Raw genomic sequence first — 16,220 nt, 5'->3', positions numbered from 1 at the left:
CTGTGCCGCCGCCACTCAAGACACCAGGAGGCTCGTCGCGCCAGTGTTGCTGGTCATGGGGGGCTATGTGGCATGTTGTGCCGTTGCGTGTGAGTGGCGGTACTGGCACGATGAGCCTTGTGGCGTTCGGCCATGAGTGGCGGCACCGGCGCAATGCACCACGTAGCATCTGGCTGCGAGCAACTGCAGAAGTCTGAGAGGCCTCTCTGCAGTGGTCCTAAGGTAAGCAGGTACAGGGTGCTTTTTACTCGTGCGCCTCAACCCACCTTGTACAACCAGATGGTGGGCAGGGCTTATTTGGGGGGTAGGTCTTATATTAGGTGCAAGTGTGAAAATCGGGCTGTCTTTTTTTCAGGGTAGGTCATATTTTCAGGGAAACACGGTAATATCTGAGTTTCCCAAGAGAATTACATTACTGTTTTTCCATAAATAGATGGTTGGTTCTGCTTACAAGTTGAAAGGAATCAAGATTAAGCAGAATTTCTGCAAGGTATTAATTAAGACCGGCAACCACCGCTAATAACAAGAGCTGTTGGCTTCTTGCTTAGGACTTGAACTGTTACATTTTTACCAATTCCAGACTGTGAATCCAATTAAGGATCTGTGTAACTTTAAAACTTTCCACTGGGCACTAAAGCCTGTATTTCCTTGTATTTGATTCAGAGGAGAAACACTTGCCGGGATAAAGATCTTTTATTAATGTAGTCTGGGAACATATCCGCTCCAGACAGAGCCTTCTGGCAGAATGCAACGACCTGTGAAGAGTGTTAAAGCATGTTAAACCTTCAACAAACTCACATTGACATTTTGAGTTAAAGAGCAGAATCTGAGGCTCGGGAAGTGCTGTCATCATTAAGAGGATGGCATTTACCTGCCCAAACACAGATGAGCTACAGGAAGATTCACAGAAAACATTTCAACAGATGGAAAGTATTCCTATTGAAGGAAGTTTCACATGTTGTTAAAAATGAGCAAAATTGTTTGCAACTTCTAGCAATCGAAACCTATAATTGTTCCATTCTTGTCAAAGCCGTAAATATTTTTTAAAAATAAAATGACCCTCCATGTGATCATGCGGCCTTGAGAATGAAATACGGAATTCTAGCCATATTAGTCATGGCAGGATGAAATGGAATTATTTGTGAAGAGTGTAAACGTTTCTCCTGCTCAGTCGTGCCACACTCAAGGGGTGGTGCTAATCTCCGTTTCCTAGTTGAGGGAGCCAGCGCTGCCAAGAGGCTTCAGAAAAATAGTGTAAAAGAATGAGTAAAAAAAAAACAGTGCAAGAATAAACGCAGGAACTGATACCGAGTGACCAAAAGCTTGACAATTCAAGACATGACATTTCAAACAGTTCTGAAGACAGTTAGAGCTAGAAAAGCAGATAAGCGCTTTCATTCCATGGGTTTGCAGAGGAGAGGTCACAGGATATATTACTTTTTTTCAGGCATTACCACAAAACTGTGCAATAACTCAGGTGGAATGTGTTGAGCGTGTACTCAAATAAGTTATGAACCACGCTTGAATTTCAGGGCCTCTGGAGCACATCGCCTGCTGCTGAATCCTGAAACAAACAAGGAAGTTCCCCCTGGAGGAGAGGCTGCCTGGCTAATTACAACAAAAGGCACCACTCTGCATCTTGGCTTTCCCTCGGTCACTCCTGGGTGTCCGTATGAGCTGTGACAAGAAGTCCCCAAGGCAGACTTCACTTGCTTCAAACGAAACGGAGGACATTGTGCCGCCCGTCGTCCGTGCTGCTGCTCCTGCCCTGATCCAGACCCAGAGTAGGCAAGCAAGCCCCAGGCCGTCCTGACTCAGTCCTCCTTCGGGGTGCCGTTATGAGTCACTGCTTTCAAATTGGGAATGTTTGCTTGATGGCCACAGGGGCGGTGAGAGGAAATGCCCACTTCAAAGACCTCATGGATGGCCTTTCGGAAGCAGTGGAAATTATAGTCTATTAGGCCTGTGAAGAAAAAGGGATGGGGAGGAGAGGGAAGAGAGGCATCAGTTGGGAAGATTTCAGAAAACGAGAGATGTAACGTGGAAGCTTTGGAGACTGAGACGCGGTGGATTCGATCTGCCCTCTCCTGAGCTCAAAAGGTATCATCTGGGATGGTAAAAATGCCAATAAGAGGGAAACCAGCCACTTCAGATGCAGAACAGTTGTTTTAAGCATAACAGCTTTCCAGTTCTAAGCATTTTGCATGCCTGCTTCCTTGTCCTGCATGCTCCCACAGAAAACCCCCGTTCCCCATTCCCCTCCTGCCCTCTTGCTGGGAAGCAGCCCATGACAAGCCTCCTTTCAAAGAGACCTACTTGAAAACGAAAAGTGATCTCGGCCACCTATGGCAATGGTGCAATCAAGCAAGCGCTCTCTTCCCAATGGACAGTTGCAAAAAAAATTCATCAATATATCCATTTCATTGGATTTAGGACTGAAGCTACAATTCTCCACTAAGAGAGACTGCCACTCGGTGTTGAATATTTTCATAGCAACAGCACTTAGACTTATATACTGGTCCCTAGTGCTTCACAGCACTTTCTGAGCACTCTTTTTATATGGGATAAATCAATTAGAATAATTCCAGAATGCTGAACTGAGCACGTTCTCCAGGGAAAATGTTTGAAAGTTGAGTTGGGCAAAGAAAACCAGGCTTATTATTAGCAGATATCCGAGGCATTTCCAAAGACAACAACAGAATGATGAACTTAAGACTCTTCAGAGATTTCTTATAGAAAAATCTGAAAAAGGCAAATAATTACGTCCAAGAGAACGGCATTTCAAAGAATGTATGGCAAGTAAGCTTTTCTAGAGGCTTCCCTACCTCTTCTTTTCCTGGCTTACCAAAAATGTTCTATCAACTGTGGGGCACCTACCGTGTTTCCCCGAAAATACAACAGGGTCTTATTTTCTTTTTACCTACAAAATATGGCTTGGGCTTTATTATGGGGGGAGGGTTTGTTTTGGGGTTGCCGGGCGGCTGCTCTCTTGCGAGGGGGCTCCCAAAGAGCCGGGCACAGCCTCAGGGGCGAATGGCTGTGTTGCGCTGTCGCAGCAGCACAACACAACAGCCATGAAGCCACCACGCTCCCGAGCAGCCACCCGGCAAACCCCCTTTGCAGCCGGGCACAGCGCCATTCACTTACCTAGGGGTATCGCCAAGCCGTGTGAGCGCCTGTTCGCTGCCACCCGGCTCCCGCAGCTTGGCGCCTTCCAAATGCCAGTGAATGGCGCTCTGCACGGCTGTTCCGCTCTCGCTCACCCGCCTCCCAGCCTCACGATGCATGGCCCAGCTCTCATTACGGAGCCAGGGCACCTCTGCCGCCATCCCAGCCTGGCTTTTTCCACGGCTTCCAACCCGAGTCTTTTGGCAGTGGCCTCTCTGGGCGCATGCTCTATGGTTGTGGGCCAGCTGCCTGCAGAGCGTACAAACATAGAGCGTGCGCCCAGAGAGGCCACTCCTGAAAGACTCGGGTTGGAAGCTGCGGAAAAAGCCAGGCTGGGATGGCGGCGGATATGCCCTGGCTCCATAATGAGAGCTGGGCCATGCATTGGGAGGTGGGTGAGCGAGAGCGGAACAGCCGCTCGCGCAACCCCCCTCTCCAGCCGTGCAGAGCGCCATTCACTGGCATTTGAAAGGTACCAAGCGGCGGGTGGCTGCTCGGGAGCGTGGTCACTTCATGGCTGTTGTGCTGCGCTGTCGCCCATCAGTCTGTGCCCGGCTCTCTGGGAGCCTGCTCGCAAGAGAGCAGCCGCCCGGCAACCTCCCTCTTCAGCTGAGCACAGCACTGCTCACCAACCTAGCGGTATCCCGAAGGCACCAAGCAACGCGATCACCTTTGTCTCCCCCCAGGTTCCCATGGCTTGGCACTTTCGGGATACTGTTAGGTTGGTGAGCGGCACTCTGCCTGACCAAGAGGTGGAGGGTTATCCAGGGGGCTTATATTTTTGCCCACCAGAAAAATGTGGCATGGCTGTATTATGAGGACATGTCGTAATTTCGGGGAAACACGGTACTCAACAGAAAGTCTCCAAAAAGGTTATCAAATAATTCTCTTTAAAAAGCATTTGGGAAAACACAGACTTTTGTGCAACTATTTGAAAATGTATATTAGTCTTCTAACAGACAGACTAATGCATAAGAGGGGACAGATTCAGATTATATCAATCCAAGCAATTTTCAACCAGTTCTAATTGCCATAATCCAAGGACTACCTATGCTGTCTGGCATTTAATGTAATTTTAGGATAATGTTCTTTTTCTGTGATTGTCATTTGTACAATGGTTCAAACCCTTATTTTAGAAAATTTATCTGGCCACCTGCTCCCTCTCAGTGAGTGTGTGTGTATATTGTAATTTATCCTGTGGCTCCTTAGCTAATGTATTACAGCAGCGGTCTCCAAACTTTCTGGCACCAGGGACCAATTTTGGAAGAAAAATGGTCTTCCATGGACTGGGCGGGGATGGTTTCACGTGGAACCTAGATCCTGTCCATGCACAGATGAAGCTTTGCTCTCTCACCCACCTCTTGTATGGCCCAGTTCCTAACAGGTCGTGGACCAACACCAGTCCACGGCCCAGGAGTTGGGGATTCCTGAGTTAAAGAAATCACCCTCTCTCCCATGCTAGGATAATTATCTCATTGCCTGTTCGGGCAATGTTTAATGCAGTTTTAAAGCAATTTCTCATGATAGTTTTGTGGAACTAATGGATGAAACGGAAGGACATTCCGAGAACTGAAACATTTATACTGTTGCTCCCTGTATGGTACTTGGAACACTATTCCAACTTTCACCTCACTAGGACACAGCCAGCTCAGACGAAATATTTCAGATGAAACCGTTTGCCCGGAGTTTGAAGCAGAGCGTATTTTCTATTTTAGAAAAAATAACAAAACTATGATCATTGTTTTTAATGGTAATGTTGACGGAACAAAATTAGGAGGCGCACTAGCCCATTTGCTCACCTTTGCGTTCAAAGCTTTCTTCTCTGAGGATACACACCAAGGCTAGAAATTTTGTCACTTCTTTTAAATATAAAACAGTTGTGTTATTGAGTTTAATAATTGCCATAGATTCCTCGTCATATGCACTACCGCTGCCATCTTCTTTTAACCTAGAATAGGTTGAAGGAGAAAGACTGTTCAGCATATCTGAGTTTTAGACTGAGCACCTAAACTTGATACAACTCAGATGCCTCATTTATATTTAAGCAACTGAAGAGAACTTTACAACAAATTTACAACCTTTACAATTTATGACAACTTCAGAAATGTACATTTGCTTTTTAGCTTGATTAATCTACAAATGTTTTAATATCCTTACATTTATATTAAAAGTTTATATTAATATAAAAGTCAGCATACCATAATACCGAAAGACCTTTATTATGTTATTTATTCATTAAATTTATATGCTGCCCATCTCATTCACAAGGTAACTCTGGGCAGCAGTTACATTTTGACAGAAATACCTGTACTGTGATCATGACGTGAGACATACCAGGTTTCATAAGCACGCTGGCTCAGGATTCTAGACCAAATCAGTTTTGTTGACAAAATTATGCCAACAATAAGCAAGGCAGCATAGCATCCCCCACCTTATAAACTAAATGTGTCAGAATTTTAAGATTATCCTGCATTTCTCAAAATATCCCTGAACAGTAAAGAATCTTAGAAGTCACTGGCTTCTTTCACGATTGTTGTTCTTTACTTCTAGAGCATTTACTTACCCATATATGCAAGAAACATCAATGACAACGTCAATCATGTCGCAACATAGCTCATAGGACTGCATGTCAACAGGGGAACTGTCTGTTGCAATATAGATCTTGCTGACAACATCAAAAAGAAAAGCTTTCTCAATCCCAGAGTTCTTCAGAAAATGAAAAGACAGGTTTAAATTAAGATTGCATCTCACAAATGCCCACATCTGTCCTGAGATTCATTTGCTTTTATTTATTTTGCAATTCTTGATTGTATATACTTAAGAGGTAAAAATAACCACGATACAAAGGAATTATTGAACCCACCACATATTTTAATAATTCTACTAGCGTGCAATCCAAATCTTTGATAGACAAAGATTACTAGTTTAAAATGTCTAATATAAACCAAATAATCTGTTAAAGCTCAACCAGATTGAGCAGACTCTAACCCACTTCTGCTTTGGAGGCAAAAGTTCTTTCCAAGATCTCTTGGTGTCAATTTCACTATCTCCTAAATGAAAACCACTCACCTAAGCTCTTTCACCACGTTAGTCACCCTTTCAAAATGTGGAGTAATTAACTGCTACTTACTGATATAAAGATATTCAGCAAGTTTTCCAAAGTGGGCAGCTGTGGAATGAGCTTCTGCACCACCTTACTGAAGGCCTCAAATATTGAGTGATCATAGATGCTGGTCAAATAAAAGCTAAAAAAAAAAAAAGAACTCTATAATTAGTTACCGGAATGGTTTCAAATGTTACCTGCTGTTTTGGCCAAGCTAATACCACCACTGACATCATTCCCCAACTGGAATCTGTTGAAATTCATTTCTTTGTGTGATTCACAATTAACTTACTAATACGGTTATGATTTACTGAAACAACCAGGATCTGCATGGCACATTAAACCCTAATCTTGGTTTAACAAGCACTAACATTGGTTACTGCTTGTTACTTAAAAATTAGGCATTGGAAAAAAAGATTAAGCAATCTCCACTAACATTTTCATTGCAATTAACCAATTAATAAAATGCTTGGTATGTAAATAAATGACCTGTTTAGAAATACTATATTTATATCAAATCAAGAATTTGAATTTGAATTTATTAGCGCTTATAGACCGCCCCCTCTCCCGAAAGGGACTCGGGGCGGTGTACAGTCCATGTCAAAGAACAAAATTAAAACAATTAAGATTACTAAATGGACAATATATATATATAAATATAAATAGATGGATAAGAGGAGGATAAAAGATGTGCAGGACTGTATTGCTAATAAATAATTAAAATAAACAGACACTAAAATCCCAATACCCAATAAAATTAAATCTACAGAATAATCCCCTTAAAAAACCAGTAAAAATATAAATGCCAGGAGATAGGCATTGAAATTATGCCAGGCCAGCCAGTCAGAACAGGTGAGTCTTTAGTTTCTGCCGGAAGGAGCGGAAGTCGGTGATGGTTCTAATGTCGGGGGGGAGGTCATTCCAGAGGGTTGGGCCCATCACAGAGAAGGCCCTACTCCTTGGCGTCGCCCGCTGGCATTGCCTAGCGGACGGCACCAGGAGAAGCCCCTCTCTGTGAGAGCGAATTGGCCGCTGGGATGTATGTGGGAGGACGCGATCCCGCAGGTAACTGGGCCCTATGCCATGGAGCGCTTTAAAGATGGTGGTCAAGACCTTGAAACGCACCCGAAAGACCACAGGCAGCCAGTGCAGCTCGCGCAGGAGCGGTGTTACATGGGAGTACCTGGTACTCCCCATGACTGCCTGCGCGGCTGCGTTCTGGACTAGCTGCAGTCTTCGGGCGCGTCCCAAGGGAAGCCCCATGTAGAGAGCATTACAGTAGTCCAGGCGAGACGTCACCAGTGCATGAGTGACAGTGCGTAGGGCATCTCGGTCCAGGAGGGGGCGCAATTGGCGCACCAGGCGAACCTGGTGGAACGCCCCCCTTGCTACGGCTGCCACATGGTCATCCATTGACAGCCGGGCATCTAGGAGGACGCCCAAATTGCGCGCCCGTTCCACAGGGGGCAGCTGTTCGCCCCCTATGGCCAGCGCTGGAATCAGCTGACTGAACCGAGGTGCCGGTAGCCACAGCCACTCGGTCTTGGAGGGGTTGAGTTTGAGTCTGTTGTCCCCCATCCAGACCCCGACGGCTTCCAAACACCGGGACATCACTTCGACAGCCTCACTGGGGTGGTTTGGGGTTGAAACGTACAGCTGAGTATCATCAGCGTACAGATGGTATTCAACCCCAAAACCACGGATGATCTCCCCCAGCAGCTTCACATATGCGTTGAACAGGAGGGGCGAAAGGACCGACCCCTGCGGCACCCCACAAGTGAGTGACCTCAGGGTCGACCTCTGCCCCCCCGTCAACACACATTGCAACCGGTCGGAGAGGTAGGAGCCGAACCACCGTAAAACGGTGCCTCCGACTCCCATCCCCTCCAGCCGGCGCAATAGGATACCATGGTCGATGGTATCAAAAGCCGCTGAGAGATCTAATAGGACCAGGATAGAGGAGCAACCTCTATCTCTGGCCCTCCAGAGATCATCCACCAGCGCGACCAAGGCTGTCTCTGTGCTGTGTCCGGGTCGGAAGCCGGACTGGCGTGGGTCTAGATATTCGGATTCGTCAAGGTGTCGTGGAAATTGCTGCGCCACCACATTCTCAACAACCTTCGCTAAAAAAGGAAGGTTGGAGACTGGACGATAATTAGCCAGCTCCATTGGGTCCAGTGAAGGCCTCTTGAGTAAGGGCCTCACCACCGCCTCTTTTAAGGCAGTTGGTAAGGATCCCTCACCCAATGAAGCGTTCACCAGGCCCAGAAGCCAGCTTCGTGTCACCTCCCAGGATGCCAGTACCAGCCAGGAGGGACACGGGTCCATTAAACATGTGGTGGGTCGCAGCCGTCCACGCAACCTGTCCAAATCCTCGGGGGCAACAGAGTCAAACTCCTCCCAGAGTGGTCTTACAAGACTCACTGTTGACGGCTCGTCCGGGCCACTGGAGGGGGCCCATCCAAGAAATGGACTAACAGGTGAGAGGGGAAAGAACTTTGTTCAGCATGAACCAAATTTCGGTTTTCAGAAATTCAAGAAAACGATACAATCAGAAAAATACCAGATGAGAAAAAGGAGACCTGTGAATTGTGACAGCAGTTGAGATTCAGAAAAAATATATTCTGGGCTTTGGCTATTCCCTTCCCCACCCACAAAGTAGTGCTGAATCATTAAACAAGCGTGCAGGTCATTAAGCGGAGCATGAGCTGCCTCAGGCATGGGGAAGGCCCTTGGAAGCTGAACAGAGGCCCAGGCCTGCCTGCCCTGGCCCTCCAAAGGCCTCCTGCACCACCACCTCCATGCCCCATGCTCCACTTCCTGCCCTCTGGCCTCATAGGCCTTTTCCCACTCTCACTGGGTCTCCACAGGGCTGATTCCCACCCTGAAGCCCAAACACCCTCCTCCTCTTCCAGAGCAATGGAATGGATTGCTTTATCGCGCGGCTGCATGGCACGGTTCTGGAAGCTGGAAGCACTTTGTGCGTGAGACAAAAGGGCAGCCACATTCGGGTTGCCATCGTGCAGCCTGGGAACAAGATGTGCCATTTTGCTGCTTAAGGCGGATTGCAGAGTGCTTTCTACAGCTTTCAGACCTTCTTAAGGCAGCAAAATGCAGCATTTTGTTGTTGGGGCACTCGGCAGTGGCATTTTCTGGCCAGGGGAAAATGGCAACCCCTTCTGGAATCGTGCCATGGGTACAATCAAAACAGTATTTCTTTACTGAAAGAAGCCTCCCTGCTATTCACATGTTCTGGTCTCAACTTGTAATTAGTAACAGCCATTCAAAAGCATGTAAGAAACTACAGAAATTTCACTTGCCTAAGATGTAGTTTTTCTAAGCCAGCATCGGCAAGATCATCATTGGCTCTTTGATGGATGTCCCTTTGAGTTTCAATTTTATGATCATCCGATAAGCCATCAACTTTATGAATAAAGACTTCAAAGTTCATGTCTGGATTGATTTTGTAGGCTTTGGAAACCGTAATATGGAGTCTGGTTAATGCTTCCATGTAGTCGTCCTGTAAAAGAAATGGAATATATCGGTTTTTTGCAACATTGCTCTGAGTGTTTTTTGCAGCTCTTGGATCTTTTCAGGAATCCCAAGAGCAGCTTTGACTGGGGACCATTTCTAGGCCCTTTGGAGGCCAAGAAGTTGAGAGAAAAGCAGAGGAAACAATAGCAAGTTAATTACCGCAAACCGTGTTTAGTTTATACTGAGCTCAGCCTTACTCTTTGGGGGGCCTTTGCTTGTGTCCCCCCCTCCCCACCTGCGCGTCAATGACGTAAATGAGAGCTCCGGTGCCTCGGAAGATCATCTCGTAGTCAAAGGTGGGATCGAAGAAATCCATCTGGCCAGGAAAGTCCCAGATCTGGAAGTTGACGAAGGAGCTGTTGGAGACGTCGTCCTTGTAGATTTTGTTGGTGCTCTCCAGGAAGAGCGTCTCGTTGGGGGACATTTTGTGGAAGACCACCTGCCGGGCATAAACCACAGGCGGCTCAGGCCGGGCCTCCTCCCCCGCCCCCCGCCCAGGCCCCGCAGAGCCCGGCCTTCGCCCAAGGGCACCTTCTGGATCGAGGACTTCCCGCTCCGCCGCAGCCCCATCAGCAGGATGCGGGGCTGCTTGGAGGAGTCGCCCCCGCCGGCCCCCAGCCCGCCTCCGGGCCCCGCCAGGCCGATCCCGCCGCCGCCGCCGCCTCCCGCCAGCTCGGCCCCGTCGTCCTCGCCCGCCTCGGCCTCGTCGGCGCCGTAGCCGAAGTCTTTGGGGAAGGCATCGGCCGCGCCCAGGCTGCCCGCGGGCAAAGCTGCGCCGGACAGCTGCGCCGGCTCCTCGGCGGCGCCCGCGGCCCCGAACGGCATGGCGGCCATGACGAGCCCGGCCCGAGGCGGACGCCCAGCCGATTGGCCGGCGCCGGCGCGGCGGTCATGTGACCCCCCTCCCCACGGCCACGCCTCCCTGCCGCCGGGCTGCTTCCGGGTCCGGGCCGCCTCGGGCGCCCCCTCCGACCGGGCGGTTGCAAGGCAGGCAAGTGGCAGCCAGCGCAGCCGAGGTTCCTGCAGCCCCCGGGCGCTTCGCGATCGCCGCTCCCCGAAAGTCCGGAGCCCGAGAGCGAGGCCGAAGCCAGGGGAGGGAAGAGGCAGCGCGTGACTGGATTCGCGTCTTCGTCAGCCTCGACTTGTAGGGAGGGCGCAATCTGGCTCAATCTAATGGAAGGAGTGGAAGTCGAGCGGCAGGTCTTCTGTCCAGAACTAGAAGGAGGGACGGAAGAGAAAGAGGCGCCGGAGGGGATGTTGAAAGGCTGGTGAAATGGTGAAATTCTGTGCCTCAAAAGGTGAATTTACAGTGTAGGGGATGGAAAAGGTCCCAGATTTAATTGCACAATTTAAACTTGAGCCTCGTTAATAAGATGAGGCTGCTAGGCTAATTTTTAGGGGAGATAAATCAGAAGAAGTAAGCATAATTACAAAGCAGGTTCCCATATTAAGTATATAACACTGGATTGACCATTCCTTGAGCTGGAATTTAATCCCTACCAGTTTCTTAATAATTTCCAGAATAAGATCTTTCAGAGCTGTGCATGAGAATGTATTTATTTTCTGGATTGGTTCCAGAGACAAAGTATGTAAAAAAACAATTCATTTTATTTCAGGTAGATTATATCAGTCCCTGGAAGCTCTATAAAATGTTGTGTCACCTTTTCCCATTCCCCCCCCCCCTTGCTTCTGTTATCAGATCACCTTCAGCAGATTAGAACTCTGATGATGTTATCTAGTTAGAGTAACGAAACATTTTAAGAAACAAGGGAGCTCAGAGAGCACCGGGGAACCCCTCAATTCTCAAGTTCTATCCAGGTTTGCAGGAGAGGACGTGGGGTCCCAAAGGTTATCAAGGAAGGACGTGGGGTCCCAAAGGTGCTTTTTCAAAAGGCAACTGGAAACGAATCTTATTTTCTGAAAAGAGTGCAGTGAAGAGCAACAAAGATGGTTAAGGGACTGGAAGCTAAAACCCATGAAGAATGTTTGCTGGAATTGGGTATCTCCAGTTTAATGAAAAGAAGGACTGGAGTGACAGCAGGTGTGGTATTCACTTACCTTCCTTACCGGTTCGCAAATGTGAACACATGCACCACCTCCACACATGCCCACAGCCTTCTGCGCATGCACTTTTGGCGAAAAAGGAGCCTAAATGGGATGCTGTAGAGCCGGGGTAAGTGGGCGGAACCACCCGGTCCAAACGGGTAGAATACCACCTCTGAGTGACATGATAGCAATGTGCTGATATCTCAGGAGTTGCCACAAAGAAGAGGGAGTCAGGCTATTCTACAAAGCACCAGAAGGCAGGAGAAGAAGCAATGAATGGAAACTAACCTACAACTAAGGAAAAATTTCCTGACAGTGAGAACAATTATCAGTGGAACAACTTGCCTCCAGAAGTTGTAAATGCTCCATCCCTGGAAGTTTTTAAGAAGAGATTGGATAATCATTTGTCTGAAATGGTAGGGTTTCCTGCCCAAGAAGGGGGTTAGGCTTGAAGACCTCCAAGGTCCCTTCCAACTCTGCTATTCTATTTTCTGAGACAGCAAAATGGGCGAGGTCAGACAGTTATCCTTTGTTCCGATGCACCACTTGTGAAGTGGGCTGTCCGCCATTCCCCAATTAAAGAGTGTGGCCTTAGTTCTGACATGGACTTGAAGAAGTACTCTGATACAACATGAACCTCTTTCTCAAAATCTTCCAGTACTTCCCCAAAATTCCTACTCCCTGCTACTGGAAAGAAACCCAATCAATTTGGGATTTCCAAGCCTCATCCTACAATCCTCCATAGAAAAAGTGCTCTCATTTTGCTTTACATCAACCCGTAGCTAGAAAAAGACAGATGTTGGGAAGAGGATAAAGATCCTCAATATCTGGTTTAGTTTGGTCTTTTCTTCCCGAAAGGGAACAATGTTCAAATGCAAAACAATTAACAAAGGATGAGGGGAGGGGGAGATGGCAGTCCAAACTGTGTGCTGGTGGTAGGATGTTTGTCTTCAGAACCAGATCAAACATTCAAGAAATTTGGAAAACTTGTGCTTATCATTTTGTAGCAACTTTTTGTGATTTTTTGAGAAATCATGGCGGATGGTTAAAGTGCAAAAAGCTACAAAAAGGAGGACCCAAGTTAGCTTTGTTTTATACTGGGGCAAGTATTGGAACAGATTATTGTAGGTTTCAGAAATCCATCACACAGTTTGTGTCCAAAATATCTGTCTGCCTTTCGCAGTTTATTTGGCTTTTATAAAGTTTTTACAAGCAAAGCACAGAGCAACAACACATTGCAATAACAGGTTCACTCCCCCAAATCTTCCCTAGAGAATCAAGAATGCTATTCAGGCCAAGGTTAACTCATGCCTTTGCTCTGGTGAATTAATGAGCTAATAGATAACCGACTGTGCCTTATTCCAGCATCTAGTTCTGCTAATTAGGTGAGCTTGTAGGTTTCCAAGATAGCCAGCTACTGAGATCATGGTAATTTCTACGCATGTCTTTACGTAACTTTACCTCTCATTCCTACAGATTATTAAGCAAATTATTACTTGTTAGCATTTAGAAAATAACTCGTTCCTGAGTAAGAGCAAGCATAGCGTTTGGTATTAATCATGCAAAACCAACTTGATCTCTTTTGATAGAGTGACCAGTTTAGTTACTGAACCTAGTGGGCATAGCAAAGCCTCCATGTTTGCTACTCCCACTACAAAGCTGGTTGAAGAACTGTATCTAGCAAATGATCATCAATGGCTCTACCACTGCAATGGTGCAGTGGTTGGAATGCAGTACTGCAGGGTACTTTTGCAGTTCAAACCTCACCAGGCTCAAGTTTGACTCAGCCTTCCATCCTGAGGTTGGTAAAATAAGGACCCAAATTATTGGGGGCAAAATGCTCTGTAAACTGCTTAGAGAGGGCTGTAAAGCACTGTAAAGCAGCATATGTCTAAGTGTTATTGATATTGCTACCTATTCATGGTATCTGACTTTCTGAAGAGGTTTCCAAACTTGGCAACTTGAATACTTGTGAACTTCAACTCCCAGAATTCCCCAACCAGCATGGCTGCTTAACATCTTAAAGTTTAAAGTCAAATTTGGAGACCCCCTGATTCAGCCTGTCAATTAAAGGGTGAGATGGGAGGGATTCAGCATTCTTTCATTTTTGGCCTATTATTTTTAAAATCTCATGTTCAAAATGTGTTTACCTGCTGTGGACATACCATTTCCAGATACCCTTGTTGGGATTAGCTTGGTATATATACATTTGCCGAGGTAACTATCAACTAAGAATCAATAAACCTAACACATTTGGGAGAGAAAAGTTTGAGACAGGGGTCAGAAACATCATCCATTGGTGCACAAATTCATTACAAGGTAGTCCTTGACATAGAAACATTCATTTAGTGACCATTAAAAGTTACAACGGTACTGAAAAAAGCAACATGGCCATTTTTCACATTTATGACTAGGCAGCATCCCCCTGGTCACGTGATCAAAATTTGGGCACTTGACAATTGTCCTGTATTTATGATGGTTGCAGGGTCCCAGGCAGGGATGGGTTTCAGCCGGTGTTACTGCTGGTTCACTCGTGTGCGTGTCTCACGCGCAGGTGCAGTTCAATGAAAATTGTTCTGCGCATGCTCAGAAATAAAAAAAAAGATGGCGCCGGCACTGACCAGGGGACTGGTTTGAGAGCGTGGCCAGCCTGGGTCGCTGCCAGTTCTGAGACTCAGGCCAGCATACCACTGCCGGTTCAGCCGAACGGTAGAAACCCATGTCTGGTCCCAGGGTCATAGTTCTGGAACCTTCTGACAAGCAAAGTCAATGGGAAGCCAGAGTCGCTTAATGACCGCATGATTCACTTAACTTCTGGAGTGATTTGCTTACCACCTTTGGCCAAAAAAGATCATAAAATAGGGCAAATACTCACTTGACAACTGTCTCACTTAGCGACAGAAATGTTGGGCTCATTTATGGCCATAAGTCGAGGAATACTTGTAGTTGCAGAAAAGAAAGAAGAGCCAGCGCACCAATTTAGCTGGTGCTGGTACCCCTCAAAAGAGGTGGCCAGCTTTGGGGCTCTTCCCTCACGTGGTCTCTTCCTGTCCTTGAACCCAGGGAAAGCCTGCTGGTAAATGAAGCGAGGCCATGCCCAGCAATGCTTTCTGGGCTGCCACATGGACAAGCCTTCGACTTAAAACTGCTGGAGGCTACAGACCAGGATGGCTGAAGGGAGTTGCTGTTGCCAGCGGGACAGAGACGGGGCAACATCAGATTAGATTAACAGACTTGGAAGGGACCTTATAGGAGGTCATCTAGTCCAACTCCCTGTCCAAACAGGAGATCCTGCACCATTTCTGACAGATGGCAGTCCAGTCTCTTCTTGAAAGCCTCCAGTGATGAAGCTCCCACAACTTCTGAAGGCAACTTCTGTTCCATCCCTTGATTGCTTAACTGTCAGAAAATTTCTCCCTTATTTCTAGGCTGAATCTCTCCTAGCTGGGCCCCCTCGTCTTTACCGCAGCCCCTCCAATATTGGAAGACTGCCATCCTGTCTCCCCTGGCCCTTCCCTAGACTAGCCAGGCCCAGTTCCTGCAACCCTTCATCCTATGTTTGAATCTCCAGGCCCCTCATCATCCTGGTTGCCCATAAGCCTGTCTTTCCCCGCCGCAACTCTTCCCTTCGTTGCATCCCCGAGGAACAGGCGCCCCTCCGGGTGTCCCGCGCCCTGCCTTCCCTTCCAGCAGGGCGAGCTCCGTGGGGCATTCGCCGCCTCCGACGGGCGTTCCTGGGCGAGGCGAGGCGAGGCAAAGGGAGGGCGGGCGGGGCGCAGAGCTTGGCCGGCCCTCCTCGCTTTACCTTTCCCCTGCTGCGCCGCGAGAGCTCCTGGCTGACGCGCCCCGGTAAGCGCTTCTTCTGGCGGCGGCGGCGGCGGCGGCGGCTTCCCTAGTCCGGCCCTGCCGCTCGGGACTCCGTCCGCCGCCTGCCGTCTCCGGCCGTCGGGCCTGAGCTGCTCTCTGGAGGCCGGAGCTGCCAGGGCGTAGAGCCGACGAAGCTTCTTCCTCCCCGGCGCACCTTGGAGCAGCCGCTCGGCCCGTTCCTCGATCCCAGAGATGGGCGTGGGGGAAGAAAGGGAGAGGCTCCGGCACCGCTTCGGCTCGCCCGCAAAACGCCTGGGCAGCGAGGCGGCCTTTTGCTCCCTTCCTCCGTCCGCGGGAGGGGTTGGCAACCCGGCCTCCCGACTGGTTCCGCCAAGCCGGCATCTGGTTCAGGCAATCCGGCGCTCCCGGGTCTCCTGTGCCCCCGTCGGCTGCCTCCGCCCCTATCCTGGCTGGGGCTGAGAAGGGCTGGGGACCCCCGGTTGGGTAAGCAGGGCGACTCACCTGCAGGCTCAGGAGCCCCCCCCCCGGACCTGCCCAGTCA

The 16,220-nt window shown here is 48.3% G+C and overlaps 3 protein-coding genes across 4 annotated transcripts in view; 2 read left to right on the top strand and 1 right to left on the bottom strand.

Annotated features, from left to right (window-relative positions):
• The window catches only part of MYCBP (MYC binding protein), a 227,919-nt gene that overhangs the window by 174,947 nt on the left and 36,752 nt on the right, over nucleotides 1-16,220 (top strand). The window lies entirely within an intron of this gene.
• On the bottom strand, nucleotides 675-10,677 carry LOC309396884 (ras-related GTP-binding protein C-like). The gene is made up of 7 exons (XM_081962423.1): nucleotides 10,337-10,677; nucleotides 10,041-10,244; nucleotides 9,592-9,791; nucleotides 6,299-6,413; nucleotides 5,732-5,874; nucleotides 4,968-5,116; nucleotides 675-1,963 (listed from the first exon to the last, which is right to left on the bottom strand). Exons 1-7 carry the CDS (start codon nucleotides 10,637-10,639, stop codon nucleotides 1,815-1,817), a joined length of 1,263 nt encoding a protein of 420 aa, XP_081818549.1. The 5' UTR covers nucleotides 10,640-10,677; the 3' UTR covers nucleotides 675-1,814.
• Nucleotides 15,618-16,220, top strand: part of RHBDL2 (rhomboid like 2) — a 34,167-nt gene continuing 33,564 nt past the window's right edge. For both annotated transcript variants that reach the window (XM_081962424.1, XM_081962425.1), the window contains exon 1: nucleotides 15,618-15,700. The gene's annotated coding sequence lies outside the window, so the exon portion shown is untranslated. The remainder of the gene's footprint in view (nucleotides 15,701-16,220) is intronic.

The sequence above is a fragment of the Natrix helvetica genome (assembly GCF_964273705.1).
Source record: "Natrix helvetica genome assembly, chromosome: 9".
Lineage (NCBI taxonomy): Eukaryota > Metazoa > Chordata > Lepidosauria > Squamata > Natricidae > Natrix > Natrix helvetica.
This window is presented reverse-complemented; position numbering and strand designations above follow the sequence as displayed.

Excerpts from the sequence above, each read along its gene's own strand:
- LOC309396884 (XM_081962423.1), bottom strand. The coding sequence starts at position 10,639 with ATGGCCGCCATGCCGTTCGGGGCCGCGGGCGCCGCCGAGGAGCCGGCG. Across the intron at positions 6,414-9,591 it reads TTAGAAAAACTACATCTTAG|CTTTTATTTGACCAGCATCT; the intron begins GCAAGTGAAATT and ends TTTTTTTTTTAG. Across the intron at positions 1,964-4,967 it reads AGAAAGCTTTGAACGCAAAG|GCCTAATAGACTATAATTTC; the intron begins GTGAGCAAATGG and ends TTTTCTTCACAG.